Genomic DNA, 20,058 nt, shown 5'->3' on the forward strand with positions numbered 1-20,058 from the left:
GAGGTTCCAACAGCTGAGACAAAAGGCCCCAGCAGCTACCAATAAAACGGTTGGTGTGTGGGCGGCACGGTTACAAGATTATATGATGGAGACTGCTGAGAGAGAGGAGGATTTTTCAGTAAGACACATTTTTCAGTTCAAATATGGGGAAGGCTGAGGGATCTCTCTAACAGGGATGGGTGAGGACTGGAGGCTCCACATGGAACTGGTTATCTACTGGTCCCCTTCTTTTTTTTTTTTTTTTTTTTTTTTCATTTTTCTGAAGCTGGAAACAGGGAGAGACAGTCAGACAGACTCCCGCATGTGCCCGACCGGGATCCACCCGGCACGCCCACCAGGGGCGGTGCTCTGCCCCCCAGGGGGCGATGCTCTGCCCATCCCGGGCGTCGCCATATCACGACCAGAGCCACTCTAGCGCCTGAGGCAGAGGCCACAGAGCCATGCCCAGCGCCCGGGCCATCTTTGCTCCAATGGAGCCCTGGCTGCGGGAGGGGAAGAGAGAGACAGCGAGGAAAGCGCGGCGGAGGGGTGGAGAAGCAAATGGGCGCTTCTCCTATGTGCCCTGGCCGGGAATCGAACCCGGGTCCTCCGCACGCTAGGCCGACGCTCTACCGCTGAGCCAACCGGCCAGGGCTCTACTGGTCCCCTTCTAATGTGCAATGGATGTTGGTCTTGGTGGATACAGGTGCAGAATGTTCCCTCCTCTATGGGAACCCAGAGCAGTTCACTGGACCCAGTGGCCATTGACGGTTATGGGGACCAAGCTGCTTGAGTGAAGCCAGTAACTATTCCATTGGGGATAGGAAGACTGCCTCCTAAGCCACATAAGGTGTATGTATTTCCTCTTCCTGAATATATTTTGGGGTAGAATTCTTACAAGGACTGTGGTTGGAAACTACAACCGGGGGGTTCTGGCTGTGGGTCTGGGTCATGAAGGCAGTGTTGCGGGGACACGCATCACATTCCGTTTTGCAATTACCCATTCCCCATCATGTGACTAGCACAAAGCAGTACCATTTGCCAGATGGTTATGAATAAATCACAGGGAAAATCCCTGAACTAGGAAAGGTGGGGATCATCCAGCCAGCACATGGTCCTTACAATTTCTCGGTATGGCCTGTGCACAAACCAGATGGAACCTGGAGAATGACAGTAGATTACAGAGAATTTAATAAAGTTGTTCCCTCTTTGCACGCTGCTGTTCCCTCGATAGCTAACATGATGGATCGGCTAAGCCATGAGTTGGGGACATACCACTTTGTGGCAGACTTGGCCAATGCTTTTTTCTCTATTGATATAGCTGCAGAGAGTCAAGACCAATTTGCCTTCAGTTGGGAAGGGAGACCATGGACCTTTACATTGTTACCCCAGGGCTATTTGCATAACCCCACCTTGTGCCATGGGCTGGTGGCTGCTGACCTGGCTAAATGGAAACAGCCAGCGGCAGTTTGTATGTATCATTATATTGATGATATTATGCTAACTAGTGACTCTCTTCCAGAATTGCAAGCAGTCCCTACCCTGCTATCCCATTTGAAAGCATGCGGCTGGGTGGTCAATGAGTGCAAATGACAAGGACCTGGGTTATCTGTTAAGTTCCTGGAAGTTGTCTGGTTGGGTAAGACACAAGTTATCCCTGACGCATTATAGATAAGATCCAAGCATTCCCTGTGCCCACTACGATAAAACAGTTACAGGTATTCCTAGGTCTGCTGGGGTGTTGGCGAGCATTTATACCCCATTTGGCTCAGTTACTGTGTCCCTTATATCACCTTATTGTGAAGGGGGTTCACGGGGATTGGACTGAGCAGGCACAAGGTGCATTTGCAGCAGCTAAGAGAGCTGTCAAAGTGGCACAGGCCTTGAATGTGTTTGATCCTGCCAGGCCCTGTGAGCTGGATGTCCATTTAACCTCAGAGGGGTTTGGATGGGGCTTGTGGCAACAGAGTACCTATGGCAACCTATTGGGTTTTGGTCCCAATTATGGAAAGGTGCTGAAGTCTGTTACTCATTAGTGGAGAAGCAGTTGGCAGCTGTGTATGCTGCTCTCCTAGTTACTGAGAGTACTAAGACCACAGTTACAGTTAAGTTAACATAACCTATTGCAGGATGGGTGAGAGATTGAGCAACCAAACCACATAGTGGTAGGCCCAAATTTCCACCCTGGCCCAGTGGGGTGTATACTCGCAACAACGCTGTGCTTTTAGCACCAGCCCATAGAGGGCAGAACTGCAGGAAGTCTTGGGTCCAGTCACCTATGTGACGTTAGAGTCAGGAGCAGCTGAGGCTCAGGAGGCAGAACCTGAAGTCAGTTCCTACCAGGAGGGGTGGGTTCCCATCCCTGAGGATGCCTGGTATACTGATGGTTCCAGCAGGGGCCAACCTGCCAAATGGATGGCTACAGTCTTCCATCCGGCCACTGAGACTATTTGGATGGACACAGGTACAGGCCAGAGCAGCCAATGGGCAGAATTAAGAGCTGTTTGGCTAGTTGCCCATAATCAACCTTCACCTGTGGTAATTTGTACTGACAGCTGGGCTGACTATCATGGACTGACCCTTTGGATTGCTACTTGGCACATTAACCAGTGGATGGTAATGCACCGTCCACTATGGGGTCAGACCATGTGGCAGCACTAATGGGAAATAGGACAGCAGAAGCAGGTGACAGTGTATCATGTCACAGGGCATGCCCCTCTAGCCCATCCTGGGAATGATGAGGCAGATACATTGGCAGGGGTGCAATGGGTGGGGACTGTGCCCGCAGGTGACATGGCACAGTGGCTCCACCGGCGTCTGCTTCATGTGGGACAGAGTACTATGTGGGCTACGGTTAAGGCATGGAACTTGCCTGTGTCCTATGCAGAGGTACTTGCAGCCTGTGAGCAATGTGCAGTGTGTTCCAAGGAGCACCCTCGGAGACCACTGGTGTCACCTGGACAGATCCAGAGGGGTCATGTCCCACTGACACGGTGGCAGATAGACATCATTGGACCCTTACCAAAGTCAGAAGGGTACCAGTATGCAGTCACTTGTGTAGATACTGCCACTGGTCTGCTTGTACTTACTGCACCCGTAACCCTGATCAGAGGGCAGTCATACAGGCTCTGGACCGCCTGAGTGCTGCATATGGGTGACCGCTGGTCCTTGAAAGTGACAATGGTACCCACTTCACTGGTTCAATGGTGAGGCAATGGGCTCAAAAGCTGGGGGTGGACTGGAAGTACCGTGTTCCCTACCACCCCCAGGCTGCTGGTATCATTGAGCCGTATTATGGACTTTTAAGCAGGGACTGTGACAGGAGGGGGCACTGGCTCTCTTACTGGATGGACATGCCACTTATCAACAGTACTCCGGATTTTGAATGAGAGACCTCAACGGGGGAGCCCAGCTCCAGTAGAGGCCCCCCTGCATCGGGCAGCTGCCCCCATTCAGTTGCAGATACGCACCAAGGACATTTTACTCAAGCTGGGCTTTAGATGGGAGGGCAACGTGCTCCTGCCTGCCCCAGCAGCCAATCAACGTGGCCCTGAACTGTATAGGCCCCTCACCTATGATGGGTGGCCTTGTTGGCTCCGTGGGGAAAGGGGCTAGAGGTGGGCCTCCAGTTAACTCCCTGGCAACCGGCATCTGGCCACCTTAGGTAGAAGTGTATTATCCCTTGAGTGCTCAGGGGGACAGCATTATGAAGGGCACCTTTGTAATTTCTTTATGGCCAATAATTAGTTCCCCATTTTATTGCACATAGAATCAGCAGATCTTGGTGTATTGACCAATAAGGTTTGGTGTGCCCACCCGGGGCGGCCTCTGGTACCAGCTACTATGCTGTCTGCAGACAAAACTCTGGCTTGTATTCTGCCAGAGGGGAAAGATTTGCCTCTCTTGGTGCCGCTGACAACTCTTTCATTTGGCCCATAGCTTATGCTTTAATTCTGTTGCAGTAGTTTGCACTGTTTCTAGTTATGCAATGTACCTCACTCCTGCACAGGGACCATCGGGGAAGATACTTGTCGCATAGATTGTGAGCCAGCAACCCTATGGGGATGGAATGGGGGAAAACAGCTGTGTTAAGCTTGCTCACTGGCTTACTGGCTGCAAGCACTTTGTGCAATTAGTGCATGAGCCCTTGACAGCACTATTGTAAGGATCTAGTGTAAGTGCTTCCCCTCAGGAGGGCGTCGTCAGATCACACCCCACCACTGAGAGGTGCGGTTTGTTTCCTGACCCCTGCTCTCCACTGTGAAAAGCAGGTTTTCCTTTGTTATTTTTCTTTTCTTTCTTCTTTTGGCTTTCCTGTCTTTGCGAGCCTCCAATAAATTGGTATGATTCACTGGTTTTTGGCTCTACAGTTTCTTTACTGTCTGCCTGAATTCAATGCGAATTTGCATGGTAACAGCACCTGCCCTTACAGGATCAGATAAAAGGGTATACATGGACTTCTTTTCCTTTAACTAGAGATGGGAGGGTAATAAACTGAATATTTTCAAACCATTTAGTTCATGGATATACTTCATATTACCTGTCACTACAAAATTGGTTAATCCCTAAGAAATCTTTCAGGCTAGATTAATCTCCCCTTGTGAAAGATATGGACATCAAACTAAAATCAAGTCAGTCAATCACACAGGGATGTATAGAGACAATGCAAATGATGCCATTTTCATGAAATTCTAGTAACTTAAAATATCATTTCCTCCGAGGTATTTTATTTAGGTCTTTGTGTGTCCAAGATTAGACAAAGAGTGGATTAACACAAAAATAAATATTAAAAAATAAAGCAAAAAGTTAGAAATTGTTTCAAATGAAGCCCTCTGCAATGAATAGAAAATGAAAATCAAATGAAAAATATCAAAGCATATTAAAAAGCACAAAGTAATATATAAAATCAAATACTGTCATTTTGTGTTTATATTAGTATTTGAGAGGCCAGTGCGACTTCTATTAGACATTAAGCTTTGTTATAATTCACCGTGCATACTGTGTGGCAGAAGTGAAGCCGTGTCCCCTTAGTGCTCTGTTCTGAGAGCTCAGGGTGTGCACAAGCAGAAGCACCCTTGTTCTCTTTCCTGCTTCTCTGCTCACAGTGTGTCACTCACTGAGCCTTGGCCCTGCGACCCACTGCAGTCTCCATTAATAGCACGAGTGTATCTGTCTTATAGTCTTTCTCTCTCAAACCAAACCAAATTGTTTTCCATCATTTTGTTTTTGTTTGTTTGTGAGCCAATTAAGAAATCTCTTTAAATTATGCATTTTAACATTTAGATTTTTACATTGATTAATACTCATTCTTGAATATAAGAGAAAAGCGAAAAAACCCAACCAATATCTTAATGTAATTTTGGGAAGTTCATCTGCAGCCCTTGTAAAGACTGGTGATTCACAGTGTCTGCCATAGCATAATAAGCCTTAAAGAAACAGATCCACAACAAACAAATGAAAGTAACTCCTTTTCGCCCTGGTTTTTCTCTTAGGGACATTAAATGTGATGCAAATGGCCTGGGGCTGTCCATATGCACAGCTGCTTTCCTTTCCTTTCCATTTTTTTCATGACTGCAGCTGCTCTGACTTGTCTCTCCTAAACCTCTGTTGAAAAAAAATTTCCTTCACTATTCCACTTGTCCTTTTAAATTTTGTTTCATCCCCTAGCGCCATTCTTTATTATGAAGGTACTTCCTTCTTTCTCATGTAGATATTTCTTTCCTTCAAAAGTGAGGAGCAGGGGAGAAACATCCCAACCCCGAGGGTCTTCCCGTTGCTGGGAGGAGAGGTGCTGATGAACACTCTCACATTAGTGATTCTTACTCCTTCACATCACATATTAAAATACAGTTCACAAGTTCTATTTACTTGGTTTTCTTTAGCCAATGTCCACTTGAAACTATTTCATATGTAACTATGATCTATTTACCCCATAACAAATTATAGAGACTTCTTTTTTTTTTTTTTTTTTTTTTTTTTTTTTTTTTTTTCTGAAGCTGGAAACAGGGAGAGACAGTCAGACTCCCGCATGCGCCCGACCGGGATCCACCCGGCACGCCCACCAGGGGCGACGCTCTGCCCACCAGGGGGCGATGCTCTGCCCATCCTGGGCGTCGCCATGTTGCGACCAGAGCCACTCTAGCGCCTGGGGCAGAGGCCACAGAGCCATCCCCAGTGCCCGGGCCATCTTTGCTCCAATGGAGCCTCGGCTGCGGGAGGGGAAGAGAGAGACAGAGAGGAAAGCGCAGCGGAGGGGTGGAGAAGCAAATGGGCGCTTCTCCTGTGTGCCCTGGCCGGGAATCGAACCCGGGTCCTCCGCACGCTAGGCCGACGCTCTACCGCTGAGCCAACCGGCCAGGGCTATAGAGACTTCTTAACTATAGATTTAGGAAATTCTCTTTTCATTGATCTTAAAAACTGCCATGCTACAATTTTAATAAAGTCTTGACTATTTTTCCTTTCTTTGGAGAAGAGAAACAACTGGATGCTCTACAAGTGAAATGTTGAGGGGAAGGAGGATGCCCAAAGACCGCGGGTGAGTGATGATATGAGATTTTTGGCTCATGTGACAGCTGCAGAAATTTAGAGAAAAGGATGGGCATGCAATATGGTAAACGTAGGGCAAGGTGTTGCCACTGAACAGGTGCTTGGAACACAGGTGCCAGAAAAAATAGACATACCCAGAGATATGAATGAAAGAGTCAGGTGTGAAGATAAAACAAGGAATTAGGGTTGTAACCCTTTCCTTAAATTCTTCTTTAAAAAATGACATCAAACTTTGATAATATAATTAGAGACAGGAACATTTCTCCCCTATATTCTTCACCCTTTTTGTTTCCCAAGCAAAGAATTTTGTTTGGAATCAGGACTGGTACATCCCATGATATAATTCTTAATCAGAAAGGCTGGGTTCTGTGCAAAGCTTTCCGTGCTGCTAGTTTATGTGAAGACTTGTGCTTATATGTCCGCAAAGGGCGCTCAATCAGTTGACCACACAAAGCAGCAGGAGATAGACTTCATGGTCTTCCTAAATGACTGGCAGCTGAACCATCCTGAAGAAACACGCTCCCACCTGCTCCCGTCCTCCGTCTCACTTCTATGACATCACACAGGTTAGGATTGTGCATGGCAGGATACATCTCTGGTGAAAAATCTTGTCAGGCAGAGAAACATGACAAAAGATATATGTCAATCTGCATTAGGGAGAAACAAATAAATGGCTCACCTTCACATATAATGGCTCTCTAAGATGCTCGACAAGAATGCAAGCTTTCTCCTCCCACACAGGATTGAGGTTCTTGTATATTATTTTACTTCTAAAAACTTCTTTTCCTCCAACTTTAAACTTCACATATGGATCACTTGTCCCTGTTAAAGAAATGCAGATTGATCCATGTTCATTATGCCTTTCAGGAAGTATTTCAAGGAATAAAAGTTAAACAAAGCTTATCAGGAGGCAAATAAGGGTTAAGGGTTTTCCCTAATTTTTTTCCCCTGAAATATGGAAGTGACAAAAGTTATTTATAATAGTAATTATTAACATTATTAATCTTCTGTACTTAATACTGTAACCCTATCCTGGTACTTAAAAAACTCTATTGTATGCTGCATATGTAAATTTACTTCATGTTATAAATGATAGAGATTAATCTTACATTTTTCTTGATATCATCTGGTTAACTATAAAAAAGATAATCTACTATCTTAGCTAATGAAACTAGTTTTAGACTTGCCTATGCTGCTAAAATTTTATACTAGTCTAATGGGTTTAGTCAGGCAAAGATGAGTCTTCATCTGGGCTACAATTTTATCCTTGGTCCCATATTCTCTTTTGCTCAGAAGTTTCAATTTTAGAATATTAGAAAGGAATAAAGGTCTCAGAGGAAGGAATCCGGGGAAGGGGACAAATGTTTGTGAAATAATCTAAATACTTCATATTATCCCTTAGTACCTCCCGAGTACTCAAAGATGGTAAATAAAATCAGTGTCGTCAAGTACGCTGGTTATGGACACACAGGTAGTGAGAGGCAGAGTTGGGGTTCCAGGTTTGTGCTTTCCCTACTACAGCTGCAAGAGGGAAGACCTATAAATACTTCTATATTATACCATGGCCCGTTTCTACTGATGAATGAGAGCAGTCTGGATCTAATGAGTCTATTTGTTATTAAGAATTCCTGACAGTGATGGCGCGGTAGGAAGCGATACCGAAAATCTCCCCATAAACTCAACAAGTACTTCAACCAGAAACAGAAAAACCTATCCTTGGAGTCTTCAGATGCTTCACAACACACCCAAAGGTAGGATCAAGCGAAAGAGTGGCTAAATATATGGTCAAACTTCGGGGGAAATAAGGAGTAAGAAATGCTCCGCCTTCCTCTCTAATCCAAACAGGATGGCTTTCACTGAGAATTGAGAATATAAAAACTAAGGCGGGCGTAGGGAGTGAATAGTTCCAGGCTGCGGTACAGCCAAATCAGGCTGTGGCACGGAGATCCAAGCCGTGGAAAAACCTGGGCAAGTCAAGCTAACACGCGCGCGCCAAACCCAGACAAAGAAAGACAAGTGGGGCAGCCATTTTCCGCATCTCCTGGTTGGCGTGGTTAGTGGGCAAAAGATTCCTACGAACACTTCAGGGGTGGGCGCTGCCCGTGCTAACCCACAGAGAAGCAAAGTCAGAGGCCTCTGTGTGGGCAAAAAGCAGCATCTCCTAGGAGCCCCAGTGCCCTGAGGGGACCGGGCATAGGGAGGGAGCTGGAGCCAACTCCAAAGGCGGAACTTTTCTGTGCAGGAGGAGGGCTTTCGCGGAGCGAGAGGCGTCCCATGTGAACCTCATAATCTGGTCTTTGCGCATGCACGCAAAGTGGGCAGGAGATTCCTCCGAACTCCTCAGGGGTGGGTGCTCGTGTTTTCCCTCAGAGGAGCAGAATCAGAGGCCCGTGAGCGGGCCAGGAGCAGAAGCCCCAGCGCCCTGGGAAAGCCGCACGGGGACAGAGCGAAAGCCAATTCCAACCCAGTAACTTTTCCGTGTGGGCAGAGGGTTTTCTTGGAGTGAGAGGCGTCCCGGACGCCTGAGCCTCAAAATCTGGTCAGTGCGCACGCAGGAAGAGTGAACAGGAGATTCCTCCGAACTCCTCAGAGGTGGGCGCCCGTGTTTTTCCCACAGAGGAGCAGGTCTGTGAGCGGGCCAGGAGCGGAATCTCAGGCATCCCTAGCCCCTTGGGAAAGCCGCACGAGGATAGAGCGAAAGCCAATTCCAAAGCTCGATCTTTTCCGTGTGGGTAGGGATTTCACTCGAAGTGTGACCTGTCTGGCTAGAGATTCCTTTGAACGCCTCAGGAGTGGGCACTCGAGTTATCCCACAGAGGGGCAGAGCCAGAGATCTTTGAGTGAGAGGAAGCCATGCCTGATTATGCTGGCAGGTCTGACTGACTGAGCCTTACTCAGAGCCCTGTGCTGAGTGGGAATAGAGTGGGGAGTTGCCAGCTCTTTGAGACTCTTACTATCCAGGCAGAGGCAGCAGCAACCCCATAGCTGGATTATCAGGCTTCTAATTGTGGAAGGAAAGACTAGGAGAGAGGCTCCAGGAACACTCTCACAGTGAGAGATCTTCTCACTGTTGGAGCCTATAAACACTAATGAACCTCGACTGCCAACGAGACTGAAGCCCAATACATGACATTACCATAGAGAATTATCAACTGCAAACCTCTTCCAGAGCGTGCCACAGGGGCAGAACCCGGGGTACAAAGTCACCGACCAGAAAGACAGAAAAGAAAAAGCAAGACGACAACCTCTCAAAATCAAGAATAATCTGCAGATTTTATAACCTATCCCATTGTATTATATTTGTTCGTCTGTGTCTCTTTTCTTCATTCTTGATTTTTTTTTCTACTCCAATTTGGTCATTTAATTCTCTCTCAGTCTTACTCTCGCCTCTCTTTGAACTACACTACCCATAAGTGTTACATCTCCCATTATCTTGTCTTTCCTCCTCCTTTCTCTCTTTGAGGGTTGCAATCCAAAACCCCTAACTCTCTCTTTCTCTCTCCTCCTTTTTCTTTTTTCTTCTTTAAGTGGTTCCATCTTTTCTCTCTCTCTCTCTCTCAATTCTCCCTCTATATTAGTCTCTTCCTCTCTCCTTTACGTCTTCTCTCATTCAAACTTCAATAACGAACAAATTATCTTATCTGGGACTCAAACTTAAGTTTGTGGCATTTTGGAGGGTTTTTACTTCACCTTTTTAACACATTAGCAGTGCTCCCATCCCTGGCTCTCCATTTTATCTAGTTCTTGTTCCACTAAATACAATAGTAATTTTTTAATTTTCCACCCTTTTTTCCTGTTTCCCTCTTATTCCTCTCATCATATCTCTGAGTCAGCCAACACCTAAAAGCAAAACATTTTATTCTTGACCCAAATTTTTTCCTAATTTGCTTTTTGTGGGTCTATACTGCTCCCCCCTTTTTTATATATAAATATTTTTTTCTTGTATTTTTTTTTCTTTTTTTTTTTTTTTTCCTTTACCCCTATATTACTTCTCCCCAATTCAGGCCCTCCACTACAGGTATTGTTTGTTCTATTTAGTACAATATAATTCACAGTTCATCACAAGATTTTCTCAAAAAAGAGGGGAGAGGAGAGGAGAGGAAAAAAGGAGGGGAAGGAATTATTCCCTTTTTTTCCCCTCAAATTTTTATCTTATTTTATTTTTCTTTATTTAATGATTAATTTTTTTAAAAAAAGGTGCAATTTTTTATTTTTATTTTTATTTTTTTATCCTTTTATTCCTTATAAAATCTCATTAATACTATCAAGAAAATCACCCTCAGATGCCATTAAAGAAGAGAAAATCGAATATCATGGATACAAAAGATAGAGAGGTAACACAGAGAGATGAGGAAAAATCTATGGAGAAAAAATTTAAGATATTGGAAACCTTGGAGTTAAACGACAGAGACTTTAAAATAGAAATTCTAAAAATACTCAGAGATATACAAGAAAACACAGAAAGGCAATTTAGGGAGCTCAGAAAACAACTTGATGAACACAAAGAGTATATCTCCAAGGAAATTGAAACTATAAAACCAAATCAAACAGAGATGAAAAACTCAATTCATGAGCTGAAAAATGAGGTAACAAGCTTAGCTAATAGAACAGGCCAGATAGAAGAGAGGATCAGCGAAATAGAAGACAAGCAACTTGAGGCTCAACAAAGAGAAGAAGAAAGAGATTCAAAAATTAAAAAAAATGAAATAGCCCTACAGGAATTATCTGACTCCATCAAAAAGAATAACATAAGAATAATAGGTATATCAGAGGGAGAAGAGAGAGAAAATGGAATGGAGAACATACTCAAACAAATAATAGATGAGAACTTCCCAAGCCTCTGGAAAGAACTAAAACCTCAAATTCTAGAAGCAAACAGAACTCCAAGTTTTCTTAACCCCAACAAACCTACTTCAAGGCACATCATAGTAAAATTGGCACAAACCAACTGCAAAGAAAAAATTCTCAAGGCAGCCAGGGAAAAGAAGAATACAACATATAAAGGAAGGCCCATTAGATTATCATCAGATTTCTCAACAGAAACTCTACAAGCTAGAAGAGAGTGGACCCCAATATTTAAAGTCTTGAAAGAGAGGAACTTTCAGCCACGAATACTATACCCATCAAAGCTAACCTTCAAATATGAAGGAGAAATAAAAACATTCACAGATACAGAAAAGATGAGAGAATTTATCACCAGAAAACCCCCACTCCAGGAAATACTAAAGGGGGTTCTCCAATCAGATACAAAGAATAAAAAAACAACAACAACAAAGCCACAAGTAAAAGCTCCAAGAAGAACATAACAAAACGAACTTTAAACTGTGACAACAATAAGAAAGGGGGGGAGAGGATGAAGATTAACAGTAGCAAAGGGCGATGGAGGGCAAAAGTACTCACAAAATAGTGCACTACAATGAACAGGGTAGGAACCCTTTTCATTACTTAATGGTAATCACCATTGAAAAAACCACCACAGAAGCACATGATTTAAAAAAGATAGCAATAGAGGAAAGTTGTATGGAACACAACCAAATAAAAACAAAAGATAGAAAAACGAAAGAGAAGAATCAAACAAGGCACAAAACTAACAGAAAGCAATCTATAAAATGGCAATGAGGAACTCACAAGTGTCAATAATTACACTAAATGTAAACGGATTAAACTCACCAATAAAAAGGCACAGAGTAGCCGAATGGATCAAAAAAGAAAATCCAACTGTATGCTGCCTACAAGAAACTCATCTAAGTAACAAGGATAAAAACAAATTCAAAGTGAAAGGCTGGAAAACAATACTCCAAGCAAATAACATCCAAAAAAAAGCAGGTGTAGCAATACTCATATCGGATAATGCTGACTACAAGACAGGAAAAGTACTCAGAGACAAAAATGGCCATTTCATAATGGCTAAGGGGACACTGAATCAAGAAGATATAACAATTCTTAATATATATGCACCAAACCAAGGAGCACCAAAATATATAAGACAGCTACTTATTGACCTTAAAACAAAAACTGACAAAAATACAATCATACTTGGAGACCTCAATACACCGCTGACGGCTCTAGATCGGTCATCCAAACAGAGAATCAACAAAGACATAGTGGCCTTAAACAAAACACTAGAGCACCTGGATATGATAGACATCTACAGGACATTTCATCCCAAAGTGACTGAGTATACATTTTTCTCCAATGTACATGGATCATTCTCAAGAATTGACCATATGCTGGGCCACAAAAACAACATCACCAAATTCAGAAAAATTGAAGTTGTACCAAGCATATTTTCTGATCATAAAGCCTTGAAACTAGAATTCAACAGCAAAAAAGAGGGAAAAAATCCCACAAAAATGTGGAAACTAAACAACATACTTTTAAAGAATGAATGGGTCAAAGAAGAAATAAGTGCAGAGATCAAAAGATATATACAGACAAATGAAAATGATAATACGACATATCAGAATCTATGGGATGCAGCAAAAGCAGTGATAAGAGGGAAGTTCATATCACTTCAGGCATATATGAACAAACAAGAGAGAGCCCAAGTGAACCACTTAACTTCACACCTTAAGGAACTAGAAAATGAAGAACAAAGACAACCCAAAACCAGGCGAAGAAAGGAGATAATAAAAATCAGAGCAGAAATAAATGAAATAGAGAACAGAAAAACTATAGAAAAAATTAATAAAACAAGGAGCTGGTTCTTTGAAAAAATCAACAAAATTGACAAACCCTTGGCAAGACTTACCAAGGAAAAAAGAGAAAGAACTCATATAAACAAAATCCAAAATGAAAGAGGAGAAATCACCACGGACATCGTAGATATACAAAGAATTATTGTAGAATACTATGAAAAACTTTATGCCACTAAATTCAACAACCTAGAAGAAATGGATAAATTCCTAGAACAATACAACCTTTCTAGACTGAGTCAAGAAGAAGCAGAAAGCCTAAACAGACCTATTAGTAGAGAAGAAATAGAAAAAACCATTAAAAACCTCCCCAAAAATAAAAGTCCAGGCCCAGACAGCTATACCAGCGAATTTTATCAAACCTTCAAAGAAGACTTGGTTCCTATTCTACAGAGAGTCTTCCAAAAAATTGAAGAAGAAGCAATACTTCCAAACACATTTTATGAGGCCAACATAACCCTTATACCAAAACCAGGCAAGGATGGCACAAAAAAAGAAAACTACAGACCAATATCTCTAATGAATACAGATGCTAAAATACTAAACAAAATACTAGCAAATCGAATACAACAACATATTAAAAAAATAATACATGATGATCAAGTGGGATTCATCCCAGAATCTCAAGGATGGTTCAACATACGTAAAACGGTTAACGTAATACACCATATCAACAAAACAAAGAACAAGAACCACATGATATTATCAATAGATGCAGAAAAGGCTTTTGATAAAATACAACACAATTTTATGTTTAAGACTCTCAACAAAATGGGTATAGAAGGAAAATATCTCAACATGATAAAGGCCATATATGATAAACCATCAGCTAACATCATACTAAATGGCACAAAACTGAAGGCTTTCCCCCTTAAATCAGGAACAAGACAGGGTTGTCCACTCTCTCCACTCTTATTTAATGTGGTACTAGAGGTTCTTGCCACAGCAATCAGACAAGACAAAGAAATAAAAGGCATCCATATCGGAAAAGAAGAAGTAAAGGTATCACTTTTTGCAGATGATATGATCCTATACATCGAAAACCCCAAAGAATCCACAAAAAGACTTCTAGAAAAAATAAGCCAATACAGTAAGGTCGCAGGATACAAAATTAACATACAGAAGTCAATAGCCTTTCTATATGCCAACAATGAAACATTTGAGAATGAACTCAAAAGAATAATCCCCTTCACGATTGCAACAAAAAAAATAAAATACCTAGGAATAAACATAACAAAGAATGTAAAGGACTTATACAATGAAAACTATAAACCATTGTTAAGGGAAATCGAAAAAGACATTATGAGATGGAAGAATATTCCTTGTTCTTGGTTAGGTAGAATAAATATAATCAAGATGGCCATATTACCCAAAGCTATATACAAATTTAATGCAATTCCCATCAAAATTCCAATGACAGTTTTTAAAGAAATGGAGCAAAAAATAATCAGATTTATATGGAACTATAAAAAGCCCCGAATAGCCAAAGCAATCCTAAAGAAAAGGAATGAAGCTGGGGGCATTACAATACCTGACTTCAAACTCTATTATAGGGCCATGACAATCAAAACAACATGGTATTGGCAGAAAAATAGACACGCAGACCAATGGAACAGAATAGAAAGTCCAGAAATAAAACCACATATATATAGTCAAATAATTTTTGATAAAGGGGCCAACAACACTCAATGGAGAAAAGAAAGCCTCTTCAAGAAATGGTGCTGGGAAAACTGGAAAGCCACATGCAAAAGAATGAAGCTGGACTACAGTTTGTCCCCCTGTACTAAAATTAACTCAAAATGGATCAAAGATCTAAACATAAGACCTGAAACAATAAAGTACATAGAAGAAGACATAGGTACCAAACTCATGGACCTGGGCTTTAAAGAGCATTTTATGAATTTGACACCACAGGCAAGAGAAGTGAAAGCAAAAATTAATGAATGGGACTACATCAGACTAAGAAGTTTTTGTTCAGCAAGAGAAATTGATAACAAGAGAAACAGACAGCCAACTAATTGGGAAATGATATTTTTAAACACCTGCTCAGATAAGGGCCTAATATCCAAAATATACAAAGAACTCATAAAACTCAACGACAAACAAACAAACAATCCAATAAAAAAATGGGAAGAGGATATGAACAGACACTTCTCCCAGGAAGAAATACAAATGGCCAACAGATATATGAAAAGATGCTCATCTTCTTTAGTTATTAGAGAAATGCAAATCAAAACTGCAATGAGATATCACCTCACACCTGTTAGACTAGCTATTATTAACAAGACAGGTAATAGCAAATGTTGGAGAGGTTGTGGAGAAAAAGGAACCCTCATCCACTGTTGGTGGGAATGTAAAGTAGTACAACCATTATGGAAGAAAGTATGGTGGTTCCTCAAAAAACTGAAAATAGAACTACCTTATGACCCAGCAATCCCTCTACTGGGTATATACCCCCAAAACTCAGAAACATTGACTTGTAAAGACACATGCAGCCCCATGTTCATTGCAGCATTGTTCACAGTGGCCAGGACATGGAAACAACCAAAAAGCCCATCAATAGATGACTGGATAAAGAAGATGTGGCACATATACACTATGGAATACTACTCAGCCATAAGAAATGATGACATCGGATCATTTATAGCAAAATGGTGGGATCTTGACAACATTATACGGAGTGAAATAAGTAAATCAGAAAAAACCAGGAACTGCATTTTTCCATACGTAGATGGGACATAAAACTGAGACCAAGAGACATTGACAAGAGTGTGGTGGTTACGGGGGGAGGGGGGAGAGGGAGAGGGAAGGGGGAGGGGGAGGGGCACAAAGAGAACTAGATAGAGGGTGACAGGACAATCTGACTTTGGGTGATGGGTATGCAACATAATTGAACTTTAAGATAACCTGGACATATTACCTTTGAATATATGTATCTTGATTTACTGATGTCACCCCATTAAAAATAAATAAATAAATAAATAAATAAATAAATAAATAAATAAAAAGAATTCCTGGAGAAGGTGTATCAGTGATGTCCCCAAGTATAAATCATTCCAGTGTATCACAACCTTCATCCTCAGGAAATAATTTTTTAAATTTTTATTAATTTTAATGGAGTGACATTAATAAATCAAAGTAGGAAATAACTCTTTATATGGGGTCCTTATAATAAAATTTTGTTTGATTTTTCAGGGTTTTTCTTTCCAAATTGAACTTATAGTTGATAACTATATCTATATGATTTAAAGAAATATATGAGTGGGGTTATGGAAACTGAAAAGCACCATATGAATATTAGGCATTATAATTAAGATGCTGATCTATTTAAACTCACTGTCTATATACCTCCTTAACACTCCACTCACCTCAATACCACATAAACATCTATGCTAAACATAAGGAGTCTTATAGGATTTGGCTTTTCTTATTTAATATCAATAACTTGGGGGCTCTCTCAAAACTCTCCACATTCCCCAAACAAATATAATGCCTTGTTTTTCTGTATGCCTAAACCTGGGTATAATAAAATAATGATCCCAATTTTCCATTGTGAAATTCCCATTTGGGCTCAAGCCAGTGACCATGGGGTCATGTCTATGATCCCACGCTCAAGCCGGTGACTTCATGCTCAAGCTGGTGAGCCCGCGCTCAAGCTGGTAACTTCTGGGTTTCAAACTTGGGTCTTCAGCATTCCTGTCCAATGCTCTATCCACTGTGCTACCACCTGGTCAGGCTGGACAGTTTATTTTATCATAATCACAAACTTTAAAAAATATTTATATCGGGGTTTTGTACGTAGCAGAGCAGCTCCCTTGCTGCGATCTATTGAAAGTCAGCCCTCAACACAAGGGTTTGTAAAAAAAAGAAAAGAAGAAATATTTAAAAGAAAAAAACCTGAGAAAAACAAGAAAATAAAAAAATTAAAAAAAATTGTATAAATGTATATGCAGACTATTACATGGTAATCTATTATGTGATCTTTAGGGTAGTTGGTCCCCAACCTCTGGGCCATGGACCAGTACCGGTCCGTGAGCCATTTGGTACTGGTCTGCAGAGAAAGAATAAATAACTTACATTATTTCCGTTTTATTTATATTTAAGTCTGAACGATGTTTTATTTTTTAAAAATGACCAGATTCCCTCTGTTACATCTGTCTAAGACTCACTCTTGACGCTTGTCTCGGTCACGTGATACATTTATCCGTCCCACCCTAAAGGCCGGTCGGTGAAAATATTTTCTGACATTAAACTGGTCCGTGGCCCAAAAAAGGTTGGGGACCACTGCTTTAAGGGACACCATGCAACAAAAATATTTAATGGTTATTTTAACACAGTGGTTCCCAACTATGGCCGAGGCCCCCTGGGATTTGAGGGTGTTGCAACTCATATATTGAAGAATATTAAAATCCATGTATCTATTATTAGTATTGTCCAAACTCTGCCCTAGATCAAGTTATCATCTTTCATTTTGAAAATCATCTATGATACATTATAACAGCTACCACCTGCTAGAATATAATAAGTTCTATAAAACCAGAGCCTTTTGGGTCCCTGGTTTTTGTTTGTTTGTGTTTTGTTTTTTATTTTTTTATTTTTTATTTTTTTGTATTTTTCTGAAGCTGGAAACGGGGAGAGACAGTCAGACAGACTACCGCATGCGCCCCACCGGGATCCACCCGGCACGCCCACCAGGGGCGATGCTCTGCCCACCAGGGGGCGATGCTCTGCCCCTCTGGGGTGTCACTCTGCCACAACCAGAGCCACTCTAGCGCCTGGGGCAGAGGCCAAGGAGCCATCACAAGCGCCCGGGCCATCTTTGCTCCAATGGAGCCTTGGCTGCAGGAGGGGAAGAGAGAGACAGAGAGGAAGGAGGGGGGTGGGATGGAGAAGCAAATGGGCGCTTCTCCTATGTGCCCTGGCCGGGAATCGAACCCGGGTCCCCCCGCACGCCAGGCCGATGCTCTACCGCTGAGCCAACCGGCCAGGGCCTTGTTTTGTTTTTTAAATCTTCAGCACTTAGAACAGAGTCAGAATATTTCATCACATCTATGACGCTATTTAAGGCAGTAAATCAACAGTCTGAAGAAATGAACAACCCAGCTAACAAGAATAGGTCTAAGGGTGAAGTTAGGAATTAGGGACAGATTGTTTAGCCTGTGACAGGAACAAAGATCTCAAAGGCTGGTATAAGAGAAAGAGAAAGGCTCTTTTCGGGACTCTGAAACATGTTATGACGGTGAAATAGTTAATAATCATGTGGTTTTGGCCATGGAGTGACTTGGATTGGAGAGAGTAACTATGTTAGCAAATTTCCTAGTCATGACTACAGGAACAACAGATGCACACACACACTCACGGAAGTCAGTCATCTGACTTTTTTCACTTTGTTTTGACTTCATGGGATAAAATATGCCATGCTTATCTCTTTGCATCAATTTATTTGCACTCTGCAAACTATCATTAAAATTTAATAATTTTTAATAGTAAAGTTTCTTTGGGAAATTGTAATTGTTTTCAAGTTATTAGCTGAGGAGACTTTTAGTGACATAGAGTCCTTAATTCAAAACCTTCAGCTTGTGATTCCAGCACAGAACTGGAGACATTGTTTATTTTAGAATCAGTAAAAGATTTACATCTAATCTACATTTGAAAGTATTCTCCAAACTTATTTCAGCTATTATCTAATAATATTAAAGGTATTATTTGCTTTTAAAAAAGAGGTGGGTTTTTTTGTTTTTTTATAAATTTTTATTTTTCTGAAGCTGGAAACGGGGAGGCAGTCAGACAGACTCCCGCATGCGCCCGACAGGGATCCACCCGGGACGCCCACCAGGGGGCAATGCTCTGCCCATCGGGGCGTCGCTCTGTCCCAACCAGAGCCATTCTAGCGCCTGGGGCAGAGGCCAAGGAGCCATCCCCAGCACCCGGGGCCATCTTTTTGCTCCAATGGAGCCTCTGCTGCAGGAGGGGAAGAGAGAGACAGAGAGGAAGGAGGAGGGGGTGGAGAGACAGAGAGGAAGGAGGATGGGTGCTTCTCCTGTGTGCCCTGGCTGGGAATTGAACCCGGGACTCCTGCACGCCAGGCCAACGCTCTACCACTGAGCCAACTGGCCAGAGCTAAAAAAGAGTTTTGAGGTCAATTTTAGAACAAAATTAAATAGATTCCTTTTCTATAGTCTTTCAGTAAGTGAATGGACCCTCCAAGAAGGGGATATGACAGGCAGCATTTACTAGATTTCTTTGCCCATAGGATCTATTTTTCTTAAATTCATACTTCAAGACCAATAATCCCTGATCTCTCTTTGGGAAATGCTACTTTACCATATTTTATAGATAAGAAAGTTTCACATATTTTGGAGGTTCTTTTATTATAATAGCCTTTCTAGTGAAATCATGGAATTTTATTATAATAAAACCCTCCAAAATCAAGTCATTAATATGGGATTAATCTTTAATAAACACATTATACCAAAAAAAAAAGATTTAGTTTGTTGGTTTAAAAAAACAGAACAAAATAAAAACCTCAATAAATTTATGTGCCTGTGCTTTGTTGCAATATTGCACTCAACCACAAGATGGCACTAACACTTATCAAATTCTTAATTCAAAGTTAAGGTATCTCAACTGCATACTTGTTCTCAGGCATTTTCTTGTGCTTTATTGTCACTAGCTGGATCACAATCCTCATTAAAAGGTTTTTTTATGGTTAAAATAAAAACAGGGCAAATAAATATGGGAGAAGGAAGTAAGAAGTATTAGTTCTAAAATAAAATTCAGATTTTGTTATAAATGTCATATTTAAGAGCAATATTTGAACGTTTATTTTATTAGATAG

General features: G+C 41.6%; 1 protein-coding gene across 8 annotated transcripts in view; it reads right to left on the reverse strand.

Annotated features, from left to right (window-relative positions):
* Positions 1-20,058, reverse strand: part of MCTP1 (multiple C2 and transmembrane domain containing 1) — a 580,456-nt gene that overhangs the window by 276,282 nt on the left and 284,116 nt on the right. For all 8 annotated transcript variants that reach the window (XM_066273828.1, XM_066273827.1, XM_066273825.1 and 5 more), the window contains exon 3: positions 7,205-7,347. In XM_066273828.1, coding sequence (XP_066129925.1) covers positions 7,205-7,347 — 143 coding nt within the window. The remainder of the gene's footprint in view (positions 1-7,204; positions 7,348-20,058) is intronic.

Source organism: Saccopteryx bilineata, chromosome 4, assembly GCF_036850765.1.
Source record: "Saccopteryx bilineata isolate mSacBil1 chromosome 4, mSacBil1_pri_phased_curated, whole genome shotgun sequence".
Classification (NCBI taxonomy): Eukaryota; Metazoa; Chordata; class Mammalia; order Chiroptera; family Emballonuridae; genus Saccopteryx; species Saccopteryx bilineata.